Source organism: Scyliorhinus canicula, chromosome 1 (assembly GCF_902713615.1).
Source record: "Scyliorhinus canicula chromosome 1, sScyCan1.1, whole genome shotgun sequence".
NCBI classification, from domain to species: domain Eukaryota; kingdom Metazoa; phylum Chordata; class Chondrichthyes; order Carcharhiniformes; family Scyliorhinidae; genus Scyliorhinus; species Scyliorhinus canicula.
The window spans coordinates 301,846,405-301,865,467 of record NC_052146.1 but is presented as its reverse complement, the minus strand read 5'-3'; the positions used below and the strand labels follow the sequence as shown (position 1 = coordinate 301,865,467).

Below are 19,063 nucleotides of genomic sequence, written 5' to 3'. Positions count from 1 at the left end.
TGAGGGAAACTGTGTTAATTATAATGGAGTTGAAGTAACTTTGTGTTATGGTATGCAGTGATTGTTTAAAAAAAATTTAATTTAGAATACCCAATTCATTTTTTCCAATTAAGAGGCAATTTAGTGTGGCTTATCCACCTAGCCTGCACATCTAGGGCAGCACGGTAGCATTGTGGATAGCACAATTGCTTCACAGCTCCAGGGTCCCAGGTTCGATTCCTGCCTTGGGTCACTGTCTGTGCGGAGTCTGCACATCCTCCCCGTGTGCGCGTGGGTTTCCTCCGGGTGCTCCGGTTTCCTCCCACAGTCCAAAGATGTGCAGGTTAGGTGGATTGGCCATGATAAATTGCCCTTAGTGTCCAAAAATTGCCCTTAGCGTTGGGTGGGGTTACTGGGTTCTGGGGATAGGGTGGAGATGTTGACCTCGGGTAGGGTACTCTTTCTAAGAGCTGGTGCAGACTCAATGGGCCGAGTGGCCTCCTTCTGCACTGTAAATTCTATGATCATCTTTGGGTTGTGGGGGCGAAACCCACGCAAACACGGGGAGAATGTGCAAACTCCACACGGACCCAGAGCCGGATCGAACCGGAGACCTCAGCGCCGTGAGGCAGCAGTGCTAACCCACTGCGCCACCGTGCTGCCCGTGGTACGCAGTGATGATAATTTGGCTTTCTTACATGAATGGAATAGGTGGGCTTTGTTATCCACTGCCTTTGGCGATAGAGAGACAACAGGGAATGCTTGAGGTGCGCAGTGTGTGGGTTAGCTGCCCGGAAAAGACCATTCAGATGGGGCTCTGTGCTTCATTGTAAAGGAATACGATTCTGTACAGAAATGGATTTATCCTTTGGACACTTTGACAGGGGAAATGGTGGTGTCGCAGTAATGTCACTGGACTAGTCGCCCCGAGGCCCTAATTCTCTGAGTCACGGGTTCAAATCGCACCATGGCCACTGGTGAAATTTAAATTCAGTTAATAGATCCGGAATGAAAAGCGAGTCTCAGTAATGACAATAATGAAACCATCATCGATTATCGCAAAAATTCATCTGGTTTGCCAATGCCCTTTAGGGAAGGAAAGCTTCCAACCTTACCTGGTCTGGCCGACGTGTGACTCCAGACCGACAACAATGCGATTGACTCTTAAATGGCCGAGCAGACGATTCAGCTGAGGGGCAATTAGGGATGGGCAACAATTGCACACATTGAATGAGAAACTTTGGGATGCCCATTATCCCTGCGCCCTGCTAAAGTTGAAATGCTTGGAGCTGGAGAAGCCATTTGGATTGACGGAGGGGGCAAGGGGTGACATAATTGTTGGCATCTCATGGCATCATTTGATTCTGCCCACTGATTTCACCTTCCCCTGCGTTACTCTTTCTCTTTCTCTCCTCTGTTTCTCTTTCCAGATGGAAACCCGGAAACGTCTGGCGAAGATTGTGTTGGTGTTTGTCGGCTTGTTTGCCCTGTGCTGGTTCCCCAACCACGTCCTGTATATGTACCGCTCCTTCCACTATGGTGAGATTGACCCGTCCCTGGGGCACCTCATGGTCACTGTCCTGGGCCGTGTGTTGAGCTTCTCTAACTCCTGCGTGAACCCCTTCGCCTTGTACCTCCTGAGCGAGAGTTTTCGAAGGCATTTCAACAGCCACCTCAGGTGCCAGAGGCGCCAACCCTCAATATCCAACAGCTATTTCCAGAGCACCTCCGCCATGCGCATGACGTCCGTGAGAAGCAGCAACAGGAATACCATCAGCAATGGCCACAGCATCAAGCAGGAGTCAGTGGCGTGAAGCTTAATTCAGCGAGACATTATCTTTTATTTTACTTCATCTCTATGTAACCTTGTGCTATCTCATCCACCTCCCCCCCATGCCCCGACTCCACTTGACTCCAGTTCCATCTGCACAACCCAAACACCAGTTGACCTTTCTGCAACAAGAAAGGTCGCAATGATGCATTGAATCGGCATCCTTAAGACCATAAGATATAGGAGCAGAATTAGGCTATTCGGCCCATCCAGTCTGCTCTGCCATTCAATTGTGGCTGATATGTTTCCCATTCCCATTCACCTGTCTTCCCCCCCATAACCCTTGATCCCCTTATTAATCAAGAACCTATCTATCTCTGTCTGAAAGACACTCAGTGATTTAGACTCCAAAGCCTTCTGCGGCAAAGAGTTCCATAGATTCACCACACTCTGGCTGAATATATTCGTCCTCATCTCTGTTTTAAAGGATCATCTCTTCAGTCTGAGATTGTATTCTCTGGTTCTATTTTCTCCCACTCGAGGAAACATCCTCTTCCGTCCACTCTATCCAGGCCTCGCAGTATCCTGTAAGTTTCAATAAGATCCCCCCCCCCCCCATCCTTCTAAACTCCATTGAGTACCGACCCAGAGTCCTCAACTGTTCCTCAAAAGACAAGCTCTTCATTCCAGGGACCATTCGTATGAACCTCCTCTAGACCCCTCCAGGGCCAGCACATCCTTCCTTAGAGACTGGGCCCAAAACTGCTCACACCATTCCAAAATATTCCCTTTTAACCCATGAATCCTGACAATCTCCCCTTCTCTGCTTGTGAACTTCATTTGCGTGTCCCTTTCCGTCTCTGTCCATGTCACAGAGATACTCAGAATTCAACTCTCGCTGACATAAAAATGATCAGCCTGTGAATTTTGTTTGGAGATGAATTTCCTGGCCTGAGCCTGAAAATTTCCTTGCAATAGTTTGAACGTGTGCTCAATTGTCCTGCTGTCACAGTTTGGTTGGAATTAATGGCTTTGCTGCACCTTTTCTCTATTACATGTTCGGTAACGTATGTAGATCAACTGTATCCCCTTTAGGCTGTTGTTTTGAAGGGTGGAATAATCTATGTTTCTCTGATCTTTCCTCATAACTGAGTCCTCGGAACTCAAGAAATAATCTCCTGACCTCCCCCCCCCCCCCCCCCCCCCCCCCCCGCACCACTTTTCAGGGCTGAATGTCTCTCTTGTGACTTGGTGACCAAAGAATTATATATCGCACCTTTCACAACCTCATAACATTGCTTTACAACAAACTGTAGTGCAGTCATTGTCAAAATGCAGCAGTGAATGTGTACACAGCAAGCTCCCACCAACAGCGATGTGACAGTAATGAAATCATCTGTTGTAATGATGTTAGTTGTAGGATAGATATTGGCCAGGGCACTGAGGAGGTTTCTTCCACTCTTACACAAACACCGCAGTGGAATCTTTTAATGGCCACTTCAGAGGGCAGAACGGGCCTTGGCTTAATGTGTCTTCAGAAAGACAGCACCTCCGAAAGTAGCCTATTGCCTCAGTACTGCACTAGAGTGTCCATGTGGATTGAGGCTTTAAGTTCAAATCATGAGAGTGAACTTTGTTTGAACTGAAGATAAATCAGAACCATTATTACCTAAGAGAATAAGAAGAGTCCCTTCTCAAATCTACTCAGTGCACAATGGAAATTGGTTAATGGATGGATCCCAAATCTTGGTCTTTTAAATGGTGTCATTATGCCACATACTGAGGCCATTCGGCCATCGAGTCGATGTTGGCTCTTTATAGAACATTCTAGTCAGTCCCATTCCTGCTGCTTAATCCTATAACCTGGATGTTTTTATCCTTAATGTGTTACATGTATAAGAATAAAAACGAGTGCAGTGCAATTAGCATTCATTTAATCTGACTTGGACTGTGCTGTTTTTTTTGGCAGAGGACAGTGAGAGGCAAAGTCTAATAAGGCTTTGTCCCATGAAAGTTCTGGATGTAAATGGGAAAGAAACTGGATAATGGATACGGAGAGTGGTGGGGCGCAAGAGGAATACTATCATCATTCTGGGAAGGAGGAGAAGGAGTCAGAGCAGAATTGTTTGAAATAGATTGGATACAGTGAGGACTTGTCAAGCACACTAGCAGGAAAACCTTCATTGTAAAAAAAAAGACGTATTGGAAGTTTTAGTCTGGAAGGATACATTCCTGTAAAGATACGATGGAGAGTGAGAAACAGGGAGGATGGAATGGATGCATTGTGTCATCCTTTGTTATTTCTACCTCCTCCAGATTAAGGCACCCACTAAACTCATCTCCTCTCGGTCTCCCTTTTCAGCATTCTGAGGAGACCGTTTCCTCCGTAATATCCTGCTCCACTGCTCACTCTCCTCCCAACACCATCTCCCTTCCCTGTGGCATCTTTCCATGCACAAGCATCTGTCCCCTTAATCCCTCTCCTCACACCATCCAAGATCCCAAACACTCAGTTCCAAGTGAAACAGTGATTTACTTGTAATTATTTCAATTTAGTATTCTGTATTCACGGTAAGATGCGATTTCATAGAATTTCGTAGAATTTACAGTGCAGAAGGAGGCCATTCGGCCCATCGAGTCTGCACCGGCCCTTACAAAGAGCAGCCCACTCAAGCCCACGTATCTACCCTAACCCAGCAACCCCCACTTAGCCTTTTTGGACACGAAGGGCAATTTACCATGGCCAATCCACCTAACCAGCACATCTCTGGACTATGGGAGGAAACCGGAGCTCCCGGAGGAAACCCACGCAGACATGGGGAGAACGTGCAGACTCTGCACAGACAGTGTCCCAGCTGGGAATTGAACCTGAGACCCTGGAGCTGTGAAGCATTTGTGTTAACCACTATGCTACCGTGCTGCCCACATTAAGAAGACAAAATCCTTCACATTAAGGAGACAAAATGCAGACTGGGGGGCAGCTTTATGGAACATCTCCATTCAGTCCATAAGCATGAGTATAATTTGGAGAAATGCGAGGTTATCCACTTTGATAACAAAAACGAGAAGGCAGGCTACTATCTGAATGGCCATAAATTGGGAGAAGGGAATATGCAGCAAGACCTGGGTGTCCTCGTACACCAGTCACTGAAATGAGCATATAGGTACAGCAGACGGTAAAGAAGGCAAATGGTATGTTGGCCTTCACAGCGAGAGGATTCGCGTACAGGAGCAATGGTGCCTTGCCGCAATTACATCAGCGCCATGGTGAGGTCACACCTGGAATATTGTGTGCAGTTTTTGGATCCTTATCTGAGGGAGGTTGTTCTAGCCATGAGGGGAGTGCAGCAAAGGTTTACTAGATTGATATTTGGGGTGGGCGGGACTGACGTATGAGTAGAGATTGAATCGGTAAGGATTGTATTTGCTGGAGTTCAGAAGAATGAGGGGGGTTTTCATAGAAACCTATAAAATTCTAACGGGGCTAGACAGGGTAGTTCTTGATGGTGGGTGTGTCCAGAACCAGGGGTCACAGTCAGAGGATACGGGGTAGACTATTTAGGACAGAGATGAGGAGAGATTTCTTCACCCAAAGAGCGGTCGGCCTGTGAATTCATTACCACAGGAAGAGGTTGAGGCCAAAACATTGCATGTGTTCAAGAAGCAGTTGGATCTCGCACTTAGGGCAAAGGGGATCAAAGGATAACAGGATGTGGGGGATCAGGCTATTGAGTTGGATGATCAGCCATGATGATAATGAATGGTGGAGCAGGCTCGAAGCGCCGAATGGCTTCCTCCTACTCCAATTTTCTATGTTTCTATGACCCTGCACTTCCTGTTGCTTGTCATTTGAATTCTCCACCTTGCTGCCACTCTGACCTCTCTGTCCTTGACCTGTTGCAGTGCTCCAATGAAACTCAACGCAAGCTCAAGGGACAGCAGCTCGTTTTTTGACTCAGTATTCTACAGTCTTCAACATTGAGTCCAACAACTTTAGATCACAACTCCTGCCTTTGTTTTGTTTAATGCTTTGTATTGATGGCTTAATTTTATCTCGTTTCTTTCTTGACTCTTTATTTACTATGCCCATTACCACTCCGCATGGCTTTTGTACCATCCAAACATTTGTCATTTGTTCTCTCCCGCCCTCTACTCTACCTCACACCTCTTCTTTTGTTTTTCCTCCTCTCCCCTTTTTCACTTGCTCAAAACAAATTACATTTCTCCCTTGTGCCAGTTCGGAAGAAGGGTCATCGACCCGAAATGCTTGACTCTGTTCCTCTCCGCAGGTACTGCCTGACCCGCCAAGCATTTCCAGCATTTTCTGTTTTTATTTTATAAACCGCTATTTTGCGATATGTGGGAGCTTGCTGTCTGTGTATTGGTGACTGTGTTTCCTGTCTTGTAACAGCAATTACATTTTCTAAAGTACTTAAGTGGTCGTAAATTGCTTTAGGACTCACTGACGATTTGAAAGGCTTCTTTCTATTCCCTTTTCACAATGATACCCATAGCCCTTTTAAGGTGATAAACTGCGTCTCTTGAAGTGCGGTGGCGTTATTAAGGCTGATTAGCTGCCATCTATGTGCTAATGAGACGATTGCGCGCGCAGTGGGAGGGCTTGAGCAGATTTGCACAGTTTCAGAGTGAGAAGCCTTTGGAATCCATCAGCAGCACAATTGGAGAGAGCTGTCTCAACGTTGGTGCTTATGCATTTAATTCCTCATTGCCTCAAGTAATTTAGATCAGGCAGTAACTGCTGTTGTCAAAGGTCTTCATGAACTCTCAGACATAAAGGTCTTTGTTTGTATTAAACCACTGGGACCCCCAAGGTGATGTGAACAAGCGGAGGCCAATATAACAAGTTCAAATACTACTCGCCAATCAGAAATTAACTTTTCAGTTCAAATGAAACCAAATTGAGCAAATTAAGGAATTGTAAGAGGGCTGCAAATTCTGTTTGGACCCTCCTTCAATGTATGCTATTTTCCTATCAGCCCCATATTCATTTATAACTGAGAGACTCCAAAAAATTCACATTTGGGAAATAAAACTGATAGTCTGTAACCCTGCACCTGCTTGTTATTTTGCTGAGCACTGTTCCTCAGTAAGAATGCCGGCGTGGTGGCACAGTGGTTAGCACTGCTGCCTCAGAGCACCTGGGACCTGGGTTCGATTCTGACCTCGGGTGACTGCCTGTGCGGAGTCTGCACATCCTCCCCGTGTCTGCGTGGGTTTCCTCCGGGTGCTCCGGTTTCCTCCCACAGTCCAAAGATGTGCAGGTTAGTAGGACTGGCCATGATAAATTGCTCCTTAGTGTCCAAAGGTTTCGTGGGGTTACGGGGATGGACATTGGTGTGGGGGGGGGGGGGGGGGGGGGGGGAGGGGGAGAGTGGGACTGGGTAGGGTTCTCCCTCGCGTCGTCAGTGCAGATGCGACAGGCCAAATAGCCTCCTTTTGCACTGTAGGGATTCTGTGATTCTGTGAAAACCACAAAGAAGGGACGTCAGAGCAGTTTGGTAGAACAATGGTCAGCACTGTTGCTTCACAGCGCCAGCGACCCGCGTTCAATTCCTGGCTTGGGTCACTGTATGTGCGGAGTCTGCACCTTCTCCCCATGTCTGCGTGGATTTCCTCCGGGTGCTCCGGTTTCCTCCCACAAGTCCTGAAAGACGTGCTCTTGGGTGAATTGGACATTCTGAATTCTCCTTCCGTGTACCCGAACAGGCGCCGGAATGTGGCGACTAGGGGATTTTCACGGTAACTTCATTGCAGTGATAATGTAAGCTGACTTGTGACAATAATATCGATTATTATTACTTGCATTTGTATCACACAACCACAGAATGACCCAGGTGCCCCATTGAACTGTAGTCACCGTTGTCTTGTCGGACATATGGCAGCAACCTCCGCACGGCAAGATCTCACAAGCAGCAATTGATTAAATGAATGTTTTCAGTGTTTTTCCAATGCCGTTGGCTGCGGTATAAATATCTTTCAGGAAACTGGAGAGGACAGCCCTGGTCTTCTTCAACAAATGTCATGGAATCTGTAAAATTACAGTCGAAAAATTGTGACAGCAAATAATAATAATTTATTCAATCAATAAATGAATAACATATTTGCACCACAGCAGTTTACAAATGAAATTGATATATCTTTTGTTTCCGTGAAAATTTGTCTTAATTAATTCTTACTCATTAAAGTTCTGATGTGGAGATGCCGGCGTTGGACTGGGGTGAGCACAGTAAGAAGTCTTACAACACCAGGTTAAAGTCCAACAGGTTTGTTTCAAACACGAGCTTTCGGAGCACGGCTCCTTCTTCAGGTGAATGGAAAGGCTTGTTCCAGAAATGTTTATATAGACACAGTCAGAGATGCCCCGGAATGCGAGCACCTGCAGGCAATCAAATCATCAAAGATGCAGAGAGAGAGGTAACTCCAGGTTAAAGAGGTGTGAATTGTCCCAAGCCAGTTCAGTCGGTAGGCCTCTGCAAGTCCAGGCTTGTTGGTGGGGGCCGAATGTAATGCGACATGAATCCCAGATCCCGGTTGAGTCCGCATTCATGCGTGCGGAACTTAGCTATAAGTTTTTGCTCAGCAATTTTGCGTTGTCGCGTCTCCTGAAGGCCTCCTTGTAGAATGCTGACCCGGAGATCAGAGGCTGAATGTCCTTGACTGCTGAAGTGTTCCCCAACTGGAAGGGAACAGTCCTGCCTGTTGATAGTCGCACGATGCCCGTTTATTCGTTGTCGCAGTGTCTGCATGGTCTCGCCAATGTACCACGCTTCGGGACATCCTTTCCTGCAGCGTATGAGGTAGACTACATTGGTCGAGTCGCACGAGTATGCGCCGCGTACCTGGTGGGTGGTGTTTCCACGTGTAATGGTGGTGTCCATGTCGATGATCTGGCATGTCTTGCAGAGATTACCCTGGCAGGGTTTTGTGGTGTTGTGGTTGCTGTTCTGAAGGCTGGGTAATTTGCTGCAAACAATGGTTTGTTTGAGGTTTGCGCGGTTGTTTGAAGGCCAGTAGTGGGGGTGTGGGGATGACCTTGGCAAGATGTCCATCCTCGCTGATGATGTGTTGGAGGCTGCGAAGAAGATGTCGTAGTTTCTCCGCCCCAGGAAAGTACTGGACGACGAAGGGTACTCTGTCAGTGGTGTCCCGTGTTTGTCTTCTGAGGAGGTCGGTGCGGTTTTTTGCTGTGGCGCGGTGGAACTGTCGATCAATGAGTCGAGCGCCATATCCCGTTCGTACGAGGGCATCTTTCAGCATCTGTAGGTGTCTGTTGCGCTCCTCCTTGTCTGAGCAGATCCTGTGTATACGGAGGGCTTGTCCATAGGGGGTGGCTTCTTTAATGTGTTTCGGGTGAAAGCTGGAGAAGTGGAGCATCGTGAGATTATCTGTGGGCTTGCGGTAAAGCGAGGTGCTGAGGTGACCGTCCTTGATGGAGACGAGTGTGTCCAAGAATGGAACTGAATTCGGAGAATAGTCCATGGTGAGTTTGATGGTGGGATGGAACTTATTGATGTCATCGTGTAGTCGTTTCAGTGATGTCTCGCCGTGGGTCCAAAGGAAAAAAATGTCATCGATGTATCTGGTGTATAGCATCGGTTGAAAGTCCTGTGTGGTGAGGAAGTCCTGTTCAAACTTGTGCATGAAGATGTTGGCATATTGAGGTGCAAATTTGGTCCCCATGGCTGTTCCGTGCGTCTGGATGAAGAATTTGTTGTCGAAGGTGAAGACGTTGTGGTCTAGAATGAAACGGATATTAAAGTTCTGACTATTCAATCTGAAGAAGTAACATATTTCAAATGTGCGGATGACTTATTTTAATTCCGGACAGTAGTAAGCATTTACAGTTCCCATTTGATTGAAAAAGATGAATGTGATGTGCACTTGATCATCTGAATCTGTTCTACATGTAGAAAAGGGACAAATGACTATAACAGATTGGATTTATTCAATGAAGTTTTCTGCTCCATATTTCCCTGCCCTTGCAGAATTACAATTCGGATCGATTTGAGTTAAAATGTGGGACAAGGGAGATTGCAGATCAAAACCGATCCAATGAAATGCAAATGGCAGGTTAGGCCCCAGGGGCTGGGTGACCTGCTCCTGATTCTAACGCTACAGCGTTACACCACTGATAGTGCTCACTCTGCCACAGATACAAGTGACCGAGTGGAAGGTGAAAGACTGATCCTCCCATTGCGCTGACTCCATATACGAGGAGTCAGTTGTTTGCAAAGAGCTATCTTCCTCGCACAGAAAAGGACAACTCTATCGCCCTCTCGTACGAACGATGCCCGCCGACTCAACCATCGTGTTCACTTACGACTCAAGATGCTTACTCCAAGGGCGGGACTTTCTGGCCATTCCCGCCGGCGGGACTTTTGCAGTCCAGCTGACAGCAAAGCCCCGCCGCGGGTTCCCTGGCGGTGAAGGGTTCGAACAATGGGAAACCCCATTGCCGGAAGCGAGATCAGAAGAACCGAAGCCGGCCAATGACGGGTCTCATCCTCCACCACTAAATATGCTGGCTGGTATGGGCTCCAAATACTGGCCCAGCCAGTGACACCCACATCCCAAGACTGAATAACGCCCCCCCACTCCCACCTCCCAGTTATTTTGAGTCAGCTGTGTCATGTTGCCATTCCACTGCAGTACTGCGAGGGGGCTGCTCTGTTGAGGTGCAGTCTTCCGGATGAAACCTTAAACCACGGCTCTAACTCTACCCTCCGGCTGAATGTAAAGGATCCCAAAGTCCTACTTCAAAACCAAGTCATATATCCCTCAACCAACATCAACGAAACCTCATTAATTGGTCATCTAACACATGGCTGTTTGTGGAATCTTGCTGTGTACATACTGGCTGCTGTGTTTCTTAAATGCTGACAGTGACCACACTGCGAAAGGTACTTCTTCATTTTATAAACGGCGCTCGGACATCCTGAAGTTGTGAGGGGTGCTACATAAATGTAATTCCTTCTCTGCTTCATTTTGGGTCCATTTTTCAGTGAGGAATTTCACAACAAACTTCAAACAGAAACATTGTTATTTCCATTGAACCCCGTTCACATTAATTACATTAATTGCTGTGTCACCTGAAAATTCTAAAGGCTCGATTTAACAGGCCCATTATCCACTGGCACAAAACCCACCATGGCAGCTAAATATCACAAGGTCAAAAGTGAGATCTCGGTTTACGATCATCCCCACCCCTCAATATGATGCGATCGCATTCACATGGGAACACAGGAACGTAGGAATTGGGAGCAGAAGTCGGCAATTCAATGCTTCCCGCCTGCTCCGTCATTCAATCAGATCATGGCCAACCACTTCCAGGTCTCAAATCCACCTCCTTACTTGTTCCCCATTTCCCTTTATCCTGTTTTTAATTTCTCTATCTCCTTCTTGAAACTATTTCATGACTCAGATTCTGGCGTACTATGGGCAGTGAGTTCACCACCCTCTTCAAGAGGTAGTTCCTCCTCATCTCAGTTTTAAATCTACCGCCTCTCAACCTTTAACCGTGACTTCTTGTTCTAGATTGCCCCACAAGGGTAATTTGGTCTTCGTTTACTTTATCAATCCCTTTTAGCATTTTATACACCTCAATCAGATCCCCTCTCATCCTTCTAAACTCCCGAAAGAGTGTGAAGCACCCTGTTCAGATACATGCCCCCACTATATCCCCGTAACCCAGTAACCCAACCTCACCTTTTTGGACACTAAGGGGCAATTTATCATGGCCAATGAAGTGTGTAAACTCAAAGGAGCTGAGTGGTACGGGTGTGGGAGAGGGAGCCCCCATCACAGTCGTGCTGATAGTAAATGGCCGGCCACTAAAAATGAGGTGCACATGGAGGCATCAGCTACTGTTATAAACGAACGTGCCTACCGGTCTTAGAAAGAAAGAAGTCAACCCCTAACGTTGCTGAGCACTGCAGCAAAATTTGCCACGTGTACCAGAGGCTATAAAGGTAGTAGGAACAATGACAACCCTGTGAGTTACGGACAGCAGTCAGCACAGTTTCCACTGATGTGGTGTCAGGCCAGGGACTGAGCTTGATGGGACGTGATTGGCTCTGGGAGATAAAATTAAGCTGGCTGGAGAACCTAATGATTAAAGAAAGGGCCTGAGTGAGTCTTAACGATGGAGTAAGAAGTATTCCAAGAAGAATTTGGAAAGATTAAAGTTAGGATCGACGTAGATCCGAACGCTACACCAAGGTTTTTAGGGCAAGGCCTGTGACTTATGCGTTAGTGGAAAAGCCCTGGTCTTTTATTGGGGCTGATTTATTGGGGCTGGTTTAGCACACTGGGCTAAATCACTGGCTTTTTAAAGCAGACCAAGCAGGCCAGCAGCACGGGTCGATTCACGTACCAGCCTCCCCGGACAGGCGCGGAATGTGGCGACTGGGGCTTTTCACAGTAACTTCATTGAAGCCTACTCGTGACAATAAGCAATTTTGAATCTTTTCATTTCATTTTCATTTTCAAAAAGTTGAAATAGAATTGCGGTGATTGGAAAATCTGGGCTTCAGCAAACTGTACAATTTTCTGAGTGGGCAGCACCTATCGTACCGGTATGTAAACCCGACAAGATAATCAGAATTTGTGCAGATCATAAGTTAAAGGTGATTCAAGCTGTGGAGTTGGACTTGTACCCCATACCCAAAATAGCGGACCTATGCAAAGTTAGCTGGGGATCTGACATATACTAATTTGGACACTAGCCACGCCAATCAACAATTGGAACTAGATGAGGTGTTGAGAACTTATTTCACCATAAAGGTCTTCATGAACTCTCAGACATAAACCCCTTTGGGGTTTCGTCAGTTTGTACCATCTTCCAGTGGATTATGGAGAGTTTACTGCAAAGGGAGCCCAAAGGTATTGTTTACTGAGAAGATGTCCTGATTCCAGGGTCCACTGAGGAGGTTCCAGGAAACAGGAATGCGCCTGAAGGGAGAAAAGTGCACCTTTTGGGTGAATGTGGTGGTTTACCTTGTATACAGGGCGGATGCTCAAGAGCCGCACCCAATGGAGATAAAGTGAGAGCCATTAAAGAAGCACCAACCTCGAAGAACATCTCTGAGCTCAGGTCTTTCCTGGGAATGGTTAACTGCTACAGACGGTTCCTCCCTCACCTATCAACATGGCACACTCTGTTATATGTGTTGTTGAAGAAGCGCCAAAAATGGAACTGGAAAAATCCACAAAAAGAAGCTTTCAGCCCAGTGAAGCAAGTGCTTCAATCTTCACGTTTATTAGCATATTTTGATTCAAAGAAAAATATAATGCTTACATGTGATGTGTCACCGTATGGAGTTGGGGCTGCATTACCCCATGTAATGGAGGATGGATCTGAGAGACCTATCGGATATGTATCAAAAACTTAATCTGATGTGGAACCGGAATGTTCACAGACAGAAAAGAAAGGCTTGGCCATTGTCATGGAAATGATAATAAAGACAAATTCTTCGAGGCTTCGATTCAGAAAATTTATTTAACACAAATATTTGCGGAGAGGCCCACAGTCTGGCTAAGTAGCCATTCCACAGTACTCTGAATTATAAAGTTAAAAAACATTATATTTATAGTGTGAAATAAACAACTTTAAAGAGATAAACCTTGGGAACAAGCAAGCGGAAATACAAATGTTTTGCCCTTGGTTTAAAAACAACTCGAGTTTGCATTTTGTTGTCCTTTGGACGAACAACTTATTATCATAATAAGGCCGAGTACAAAATACTAAGCAGTATTTTGTTTACATTACCTGACCTACTTATTTTAATTCAAAAGCAGTGTTAACATATGGACAATATTCCCAGCATGCTTCTCAGTGGGCAACTCATTAATTTCCCTTCCACAGTTATCATTTATGGCATTAAGAAATTTCACCAATGTGTATACAGCCACCACTTCACCATTATTGCAGATCATAAGCTGGAGGAGGAGCTTAGGTGCAAGCATGGTGTCATCCTTTGGGGATCGAGAGCGGTCATCCCAAAACCAGGAAGACAGTTGAACCAAGAAGACTGACATAGTGTTCATCCGGGCATATCAAAGGTGAAAATGTTAGCGAGGAGTTATGTCTGGTGGCCTGGGGTTGATGCAGGCTTAGAACAGATGGTAAACAGTGTGACCAGTGCCAACTACAACACAAATTACTTGTTGCTGCTCCCTTACAACCTTGGAGATGGCCAGGTCGGCCATGGCTGAGAGTCCACGTTGATTACGTTGGCCCATTTATGGCCACAATGCTCATGTTGCTGCTGGATGCCCATTCAAAATGAATCGAGGTTTTCAAAAACAGGTCCACAATGTCCCACGTTCCACTTGAGAAGTTGCAACCCATAGGGAACCCAAGGTTCACGAGATTGATTCCAGAGTTGAGTTGAGGCCTATACTTTCTAGAGTTTAGAAGAATGGGAGGAGATCTAATTGAGGTTTTTTTCGATGACAAAATGCATTAACAAAGTAGATGCAGAGTTGATGCTTCCTCTTGGGGGGGTCATCTAGAATGAGAGGTCATAGTTTTCGGATAAAGGGGAGCAGATTTAAAACAGAGATGAGGAGAAATTACTTCTTTCAAAGAGTTGTGAATCTGTGGAATTCACTACCCCAGAGTGTGGTGGATGCCGGGGCAGTGAGTAAATTTAAGGAGGTGATAGATTTTTAGTTAGCAACGGGTTGAAGGGTTCTGGAAAATGGGCAGGAAAGTGGCAATGAGGTCGAGATGAGATCAGCCACGATCGTGTTGAAAAGCGGAGGGGGCTCGAGGGGCTGAGTTGTCGACTTCTGCTCCTAGTTCTTAGTCCTGATGGTATGCCGGAGGTGTTAGTTTCAAGAAACAGCACACTGTTTACTGCTGCCGAGTTCCAATGATTGACAGATTTCAATGGCACTAAACACATTCACACGACATCATACCACCCCTCATCGAATGGATTAGCTGAACGTGCTGTCCAAATGTACAAGGCTCACATGAAAAAAACAGTCACCTGTTCCATTGGAGACTAAAGTGGCAGGTTTCCTCCTGGTTCGCAGAACCACCCGCACGCTACGACGCGAAAAACATCAACCGAGCTGTTACTGATCTGTCAGTTAACAACCAGATTAAACCTCGCAATTCTGAATTTTGTGGGGAGGGTGGAAACAAGGCAGAGTAACCACGATTCTTCGAAAATGGAGAGGGCGTTTGAGATTGGCGACCCAGTCTTCATGGAAAATTTTGGAATTGGTCCAATTGGATTCCTGGAGTAGTGTTGGTCAGAACGGAGCCACTTTCGTATGAGGTGTAAGTGCAAGACAAGTTTGTGAAAAAAGCACGTGGACCATTTGAGAAGGCGGGAACCATCCCAAGAGGCAGTGCTGCTCCCTAATCCAGTTGTGCCTGAACTCAGTGCACAGGTTTTCCCCCCCAGACTGAATCCCCACCCTGGATTGAGTACCGTAGGGGCCAGGTCTGTTGGTCAAGGACTGAAATGTCCTGATGGGATATCATCCTGGAGTTTGTAGAGGGAGAGCCTAGGCATTGTGGGGCATGTGGACACATAAGCCGCAGGAAGCGTAAGGCACAAGTCAGTTGGCTACTTGAGCACCCCAGTAGAGACCAGCGCTAACCAAGGCTCGCACCTTCCACCTGGGCCAGAGGAGGAGTGCATGCAGTTGAATTGCATCATCGCACCTCGAGTGGCCCCAATCAAGATAACCGTGCAAGTTAATGGCCATTCATTGGACATGGAATGGGACATGGGAACAGTGGCTTCGGTTATCGGGAAATAAACTTCGACAGGATAAAGAAGCGGGTGCAACAGTTAGATTTGTGAGATACAGAAGCAAGGTTAGCGATGTACACTGACGAACCGTTAGCCATTGCGGGAACTACAATCACCCTGATAGATTACGGGCACCAGGCGGTGCGACTCTCGTTAATCGTAGTCAAAGGGCACGACCTCAGCCTGCAAGGCCGCGATTGGCCAAAGTGCCGACACCTGAACTGGCAGCAGATTTTCCGAGTGGGATCCAGGGGCTGTATGAAGGGTTAAGGAAATACCCTGAGGTTTTCCAGCCCGGACAGGGGAAAATAAATGGGCAATGACAGAAGTCCAGGTAGAGTCAGCCACACAACAGAGGTAGTTTAGTGCTCGCTCAGTCCCTTATGCCCTGTTTGCAAACGTCGAGGCTGAACTGAGCTGGCCCAAAAGCCTTGGGATCATTAAACCAGTCTGCTTCACCGACTGGGCGACGCCGGTGGTCCAGTGCTCAAACCAGATCAGACGGTCAGACTGTGTGGGGACTATAAGATGGTCAACAGGGGCCTCCCAACTGGAGTGTTACCTGATGCCTCACGTTAAGGATCTATGCGCAAAACTGGACACTCATTTATGAAGCTCGATATTAGCCACACGTACTTGCAGTTAGAATTGGACTCTGCCTCACATCGCTACATCACTATGAACACACATAGAGGCCAGACTACCCATTGGAGGATTGCCACAGTGGCAGTATATCTGGATGACATGTTAGTCACATGGGCAACAGAACAGGAACATTTAAGTAATCTGGATGAGGTTCTCCATTGTTTCTCCACCTGCGGAGAGAAAAATGCCACGCCAGGGACAAAATGTACGTAGGCTAGTGAGTAGACTGTGAGGGGCTACACCCAGTCACGGAGAACGTACGGGCAGATCAGCAAGCCCCTACATCTGAAAACACCACAAAGCTGCAGTCTTTGTTGGGATTAGTGAATTATAACAGAAAAAAGAACAAAGAACAAAGAAAAGTACAGCACAGGAACAGGCCCTTCGGCCCTCCAAGCCCGTGCCGACCATGCTGCCCGTCTAAACTAAAATCTTCTACACTTCCAAGGTCCGTATCCCTCTATTCCCATCCTATTCATGTATTTGTCAAGATACCCCTTAAATGTCACTATTATCCCTGCTTGCACCTCCTCCGGCAGCGAGTTCCAGGCACCCACTACTCTCCGTGGAAAATTAATTCCCGGCTTCCATGTTAGCTGTACCCCCACACCTCCTCTCGGAAAAGAACCAGGAATGGGTGTGGAAAAAGCAACAGGAAGAAGCATTGACAGAAGAACAAAAACAATTGACTTTCTCGGGCTTGTTACCGCATTACCATCCCTCAAAACAACTAATAGCCACATAGGCCGCGTCCCCGGACAGCATTGCCGACGTTTTATCACACCACATGGAAGATGGCAGTGAGAGGCCGATCGCTTTTGCCTCCGAGACACTGCTTGTGGCCGAGCACAATTATGCGCAAATTGAGAGAGAGGGTCTGGCAGTTGTCTGCAGCATGTAGAAATTCCAGCAGTATGCGTACAGTCGATGATCCGTGATTATCACAGACCACAAACCGCTGCTGGGTCTTTTCAAAGAAGACAAAATGATTCCGCCCATCGCCTCCGCTGCACAGGATACAGCGATGGGCTCTCCTGCTGGCCGCCTACGAGTACTCATTTCAACATCATCCAGGTACCCAGATCTCCAACGCAGATGCGTCAAGCCGACTGCCTTTGCTGACGCGCCCTCCTTCTCCTCCCAGACTGATGAGGTAGTGGCCACACTAAACTTTATGGATTAATTTCCTGTTACAGGATCCCAAATCCATGAGTGGACACAGACTGACCCGGTCCTTTCGAACATTCGACACATAGCCCTGTTTGGGGGTCAGCGTAGAAGACTGCCTGACGAGTTGCCGGTATTCTCGATGAAAATAGTCGGGTTTAGTGTGGAAGATGGCATCCTTTTGTGGGGGACGGGTGTTGTCTTCCCAGGTGAGGGCAAAGACCTGATCTTGAGGGACCTGCACAATGGGCACTGGGGAGTCCAGATTGAAAATGCTCCCCACTCCCTCAGCTGTGTTTGATGGCCAGGCTTGGACGCAGACACACAAAGGGTAGACAAGCTGTGTGGCATTTGCCGGGAACAACAGAAGCTTCAACCTTCAATCATGGGAATGGCCAGAGCGGCCGTGGTGCGGTCAGACGCCAACTTTGCCAGTCCCTTTCAACGCTCGATGTTCATTCTCCTGCTAGATGCCCACTCTAAGTGATTGGAAGTCCATCGAATATCGTCGACCACCTCGAAGGCGGGCATTGAGAAATCGCGCCTGTCCTTCAGTACACACGGCGTCCCAGAGGTGTTGGTCACCGACAATGGAACATCCTTCACCAGTGTGGAACTCATGGGGTTCACAAAGACAGATGGGGTAAAGCACATCCGTACGGCACCGTATCGTCCGTCTTCCAACAGGCTGGTGGAAAGGACAGTGCAGACATTCAAGCGAGGTTGAATAAGCAGACCTCGGGGTCAATGAAGACGTGACTGGCCAGATTCTTGTTCTGCTATCGGGCCTCTCCGCATGCTGCGACCGGGGTAGCACGGCTGAATTGCTAAAGGCCGAAGGCTTCGAACCCGTCCAAGCCTGTATCCCCCTGTAATTGGCGGGAAACGCCACAGCAAGGAGCAGCGGGGGCAATGCCCTGTTGGAAGAAAGCGGCTCAGACTGTTTGCACCAGGTGACGCAGTCTATGTTCGGAACTTTGCAGACAGCTCCCAGTGGATCTCAGGAACAATCGCCCGCCACACAGGGCCGGTATCTTTTCAAACTCAAGCACAGGGCCGGTCATGAAAAAAATCACGTCGATCACAGGGCCAGGCGAGCAGTCTTCGAAAGATTCCTCGGGTGAGGAAAATCACAGTCAAAACAAATCCGATTCCAGTGGAGACGAGAGCATTTTCCCAAGAGGGTCAAGACGCTGGAATGAGAGAGGTCGTAGATACGGATTCGGACATGGCGACACAGGCGTCGGTAATCTCTGACAGGGAGCAAGCAGTACAGCAGCCTCAGGCAGTGCATCCACCACGGCGTTCCGAACGGAAGCGCTCTTCGCCATCCAGATGTTCGCTGCCTAATCCAGCCCCGCAGGAAGTACAGCCACGGGCGGAGAGAGTCCAACACCCTCTTACTCCGCGGTCGTCGGAAGAATCTTCGGACGTTCGGGTGGGGGGTGGGGGTGGTGGATCTACGGGGTTGGAGCAATCAGTCTCCCCGTGAGTCTCACCAAATACGAGCTCCCCCACTAAGGACACGTTTGCGGTCGACAAAATAGTGATAACATCGTGAAGGGCTCTGTGTAAATACCGTTTTGAAATAAACTGTTGTAATTCATTGTGCATACCGACTGGTAGTCGCCAATCCTTCCTTCACTACCAGCATTTAAAAGCAGAAATCAACAAATTGTTTTTTACTGTTGAATTGAAGGAAAAATCA

General features: G+C 47.4%; 1 protein-coding gene across 4 annotated transcripts in view; it reads left to right on the top strand.

Moving 5' to 3' along the window:
- Positions 1–2,096, top strand: part of nmbr (neuromedin B receptor) — a 93,015-nt gene extending 90,919 nt beyond the window's left edge. For all 4 annotated transcript variants that reach the window (XM_038816578.1, XM_038816572.1, XM_038816552.1 and 1 more), the window contains exon 4: positions 1,410–2,096. In XM_038816578.1, coding sequence (XP_038672506.1) covers positions 1,410–1,793 — 384 coding nt within the window. In that variant the 3' untranslated portion in view covers positions 1,794–2,096. The remainder of the gene's footprint in view (positions 1–1,409) is intronic.
- The last annotated feature ends 16,967 nt before the right edge of the window (positions 2,097–19,063 follow it).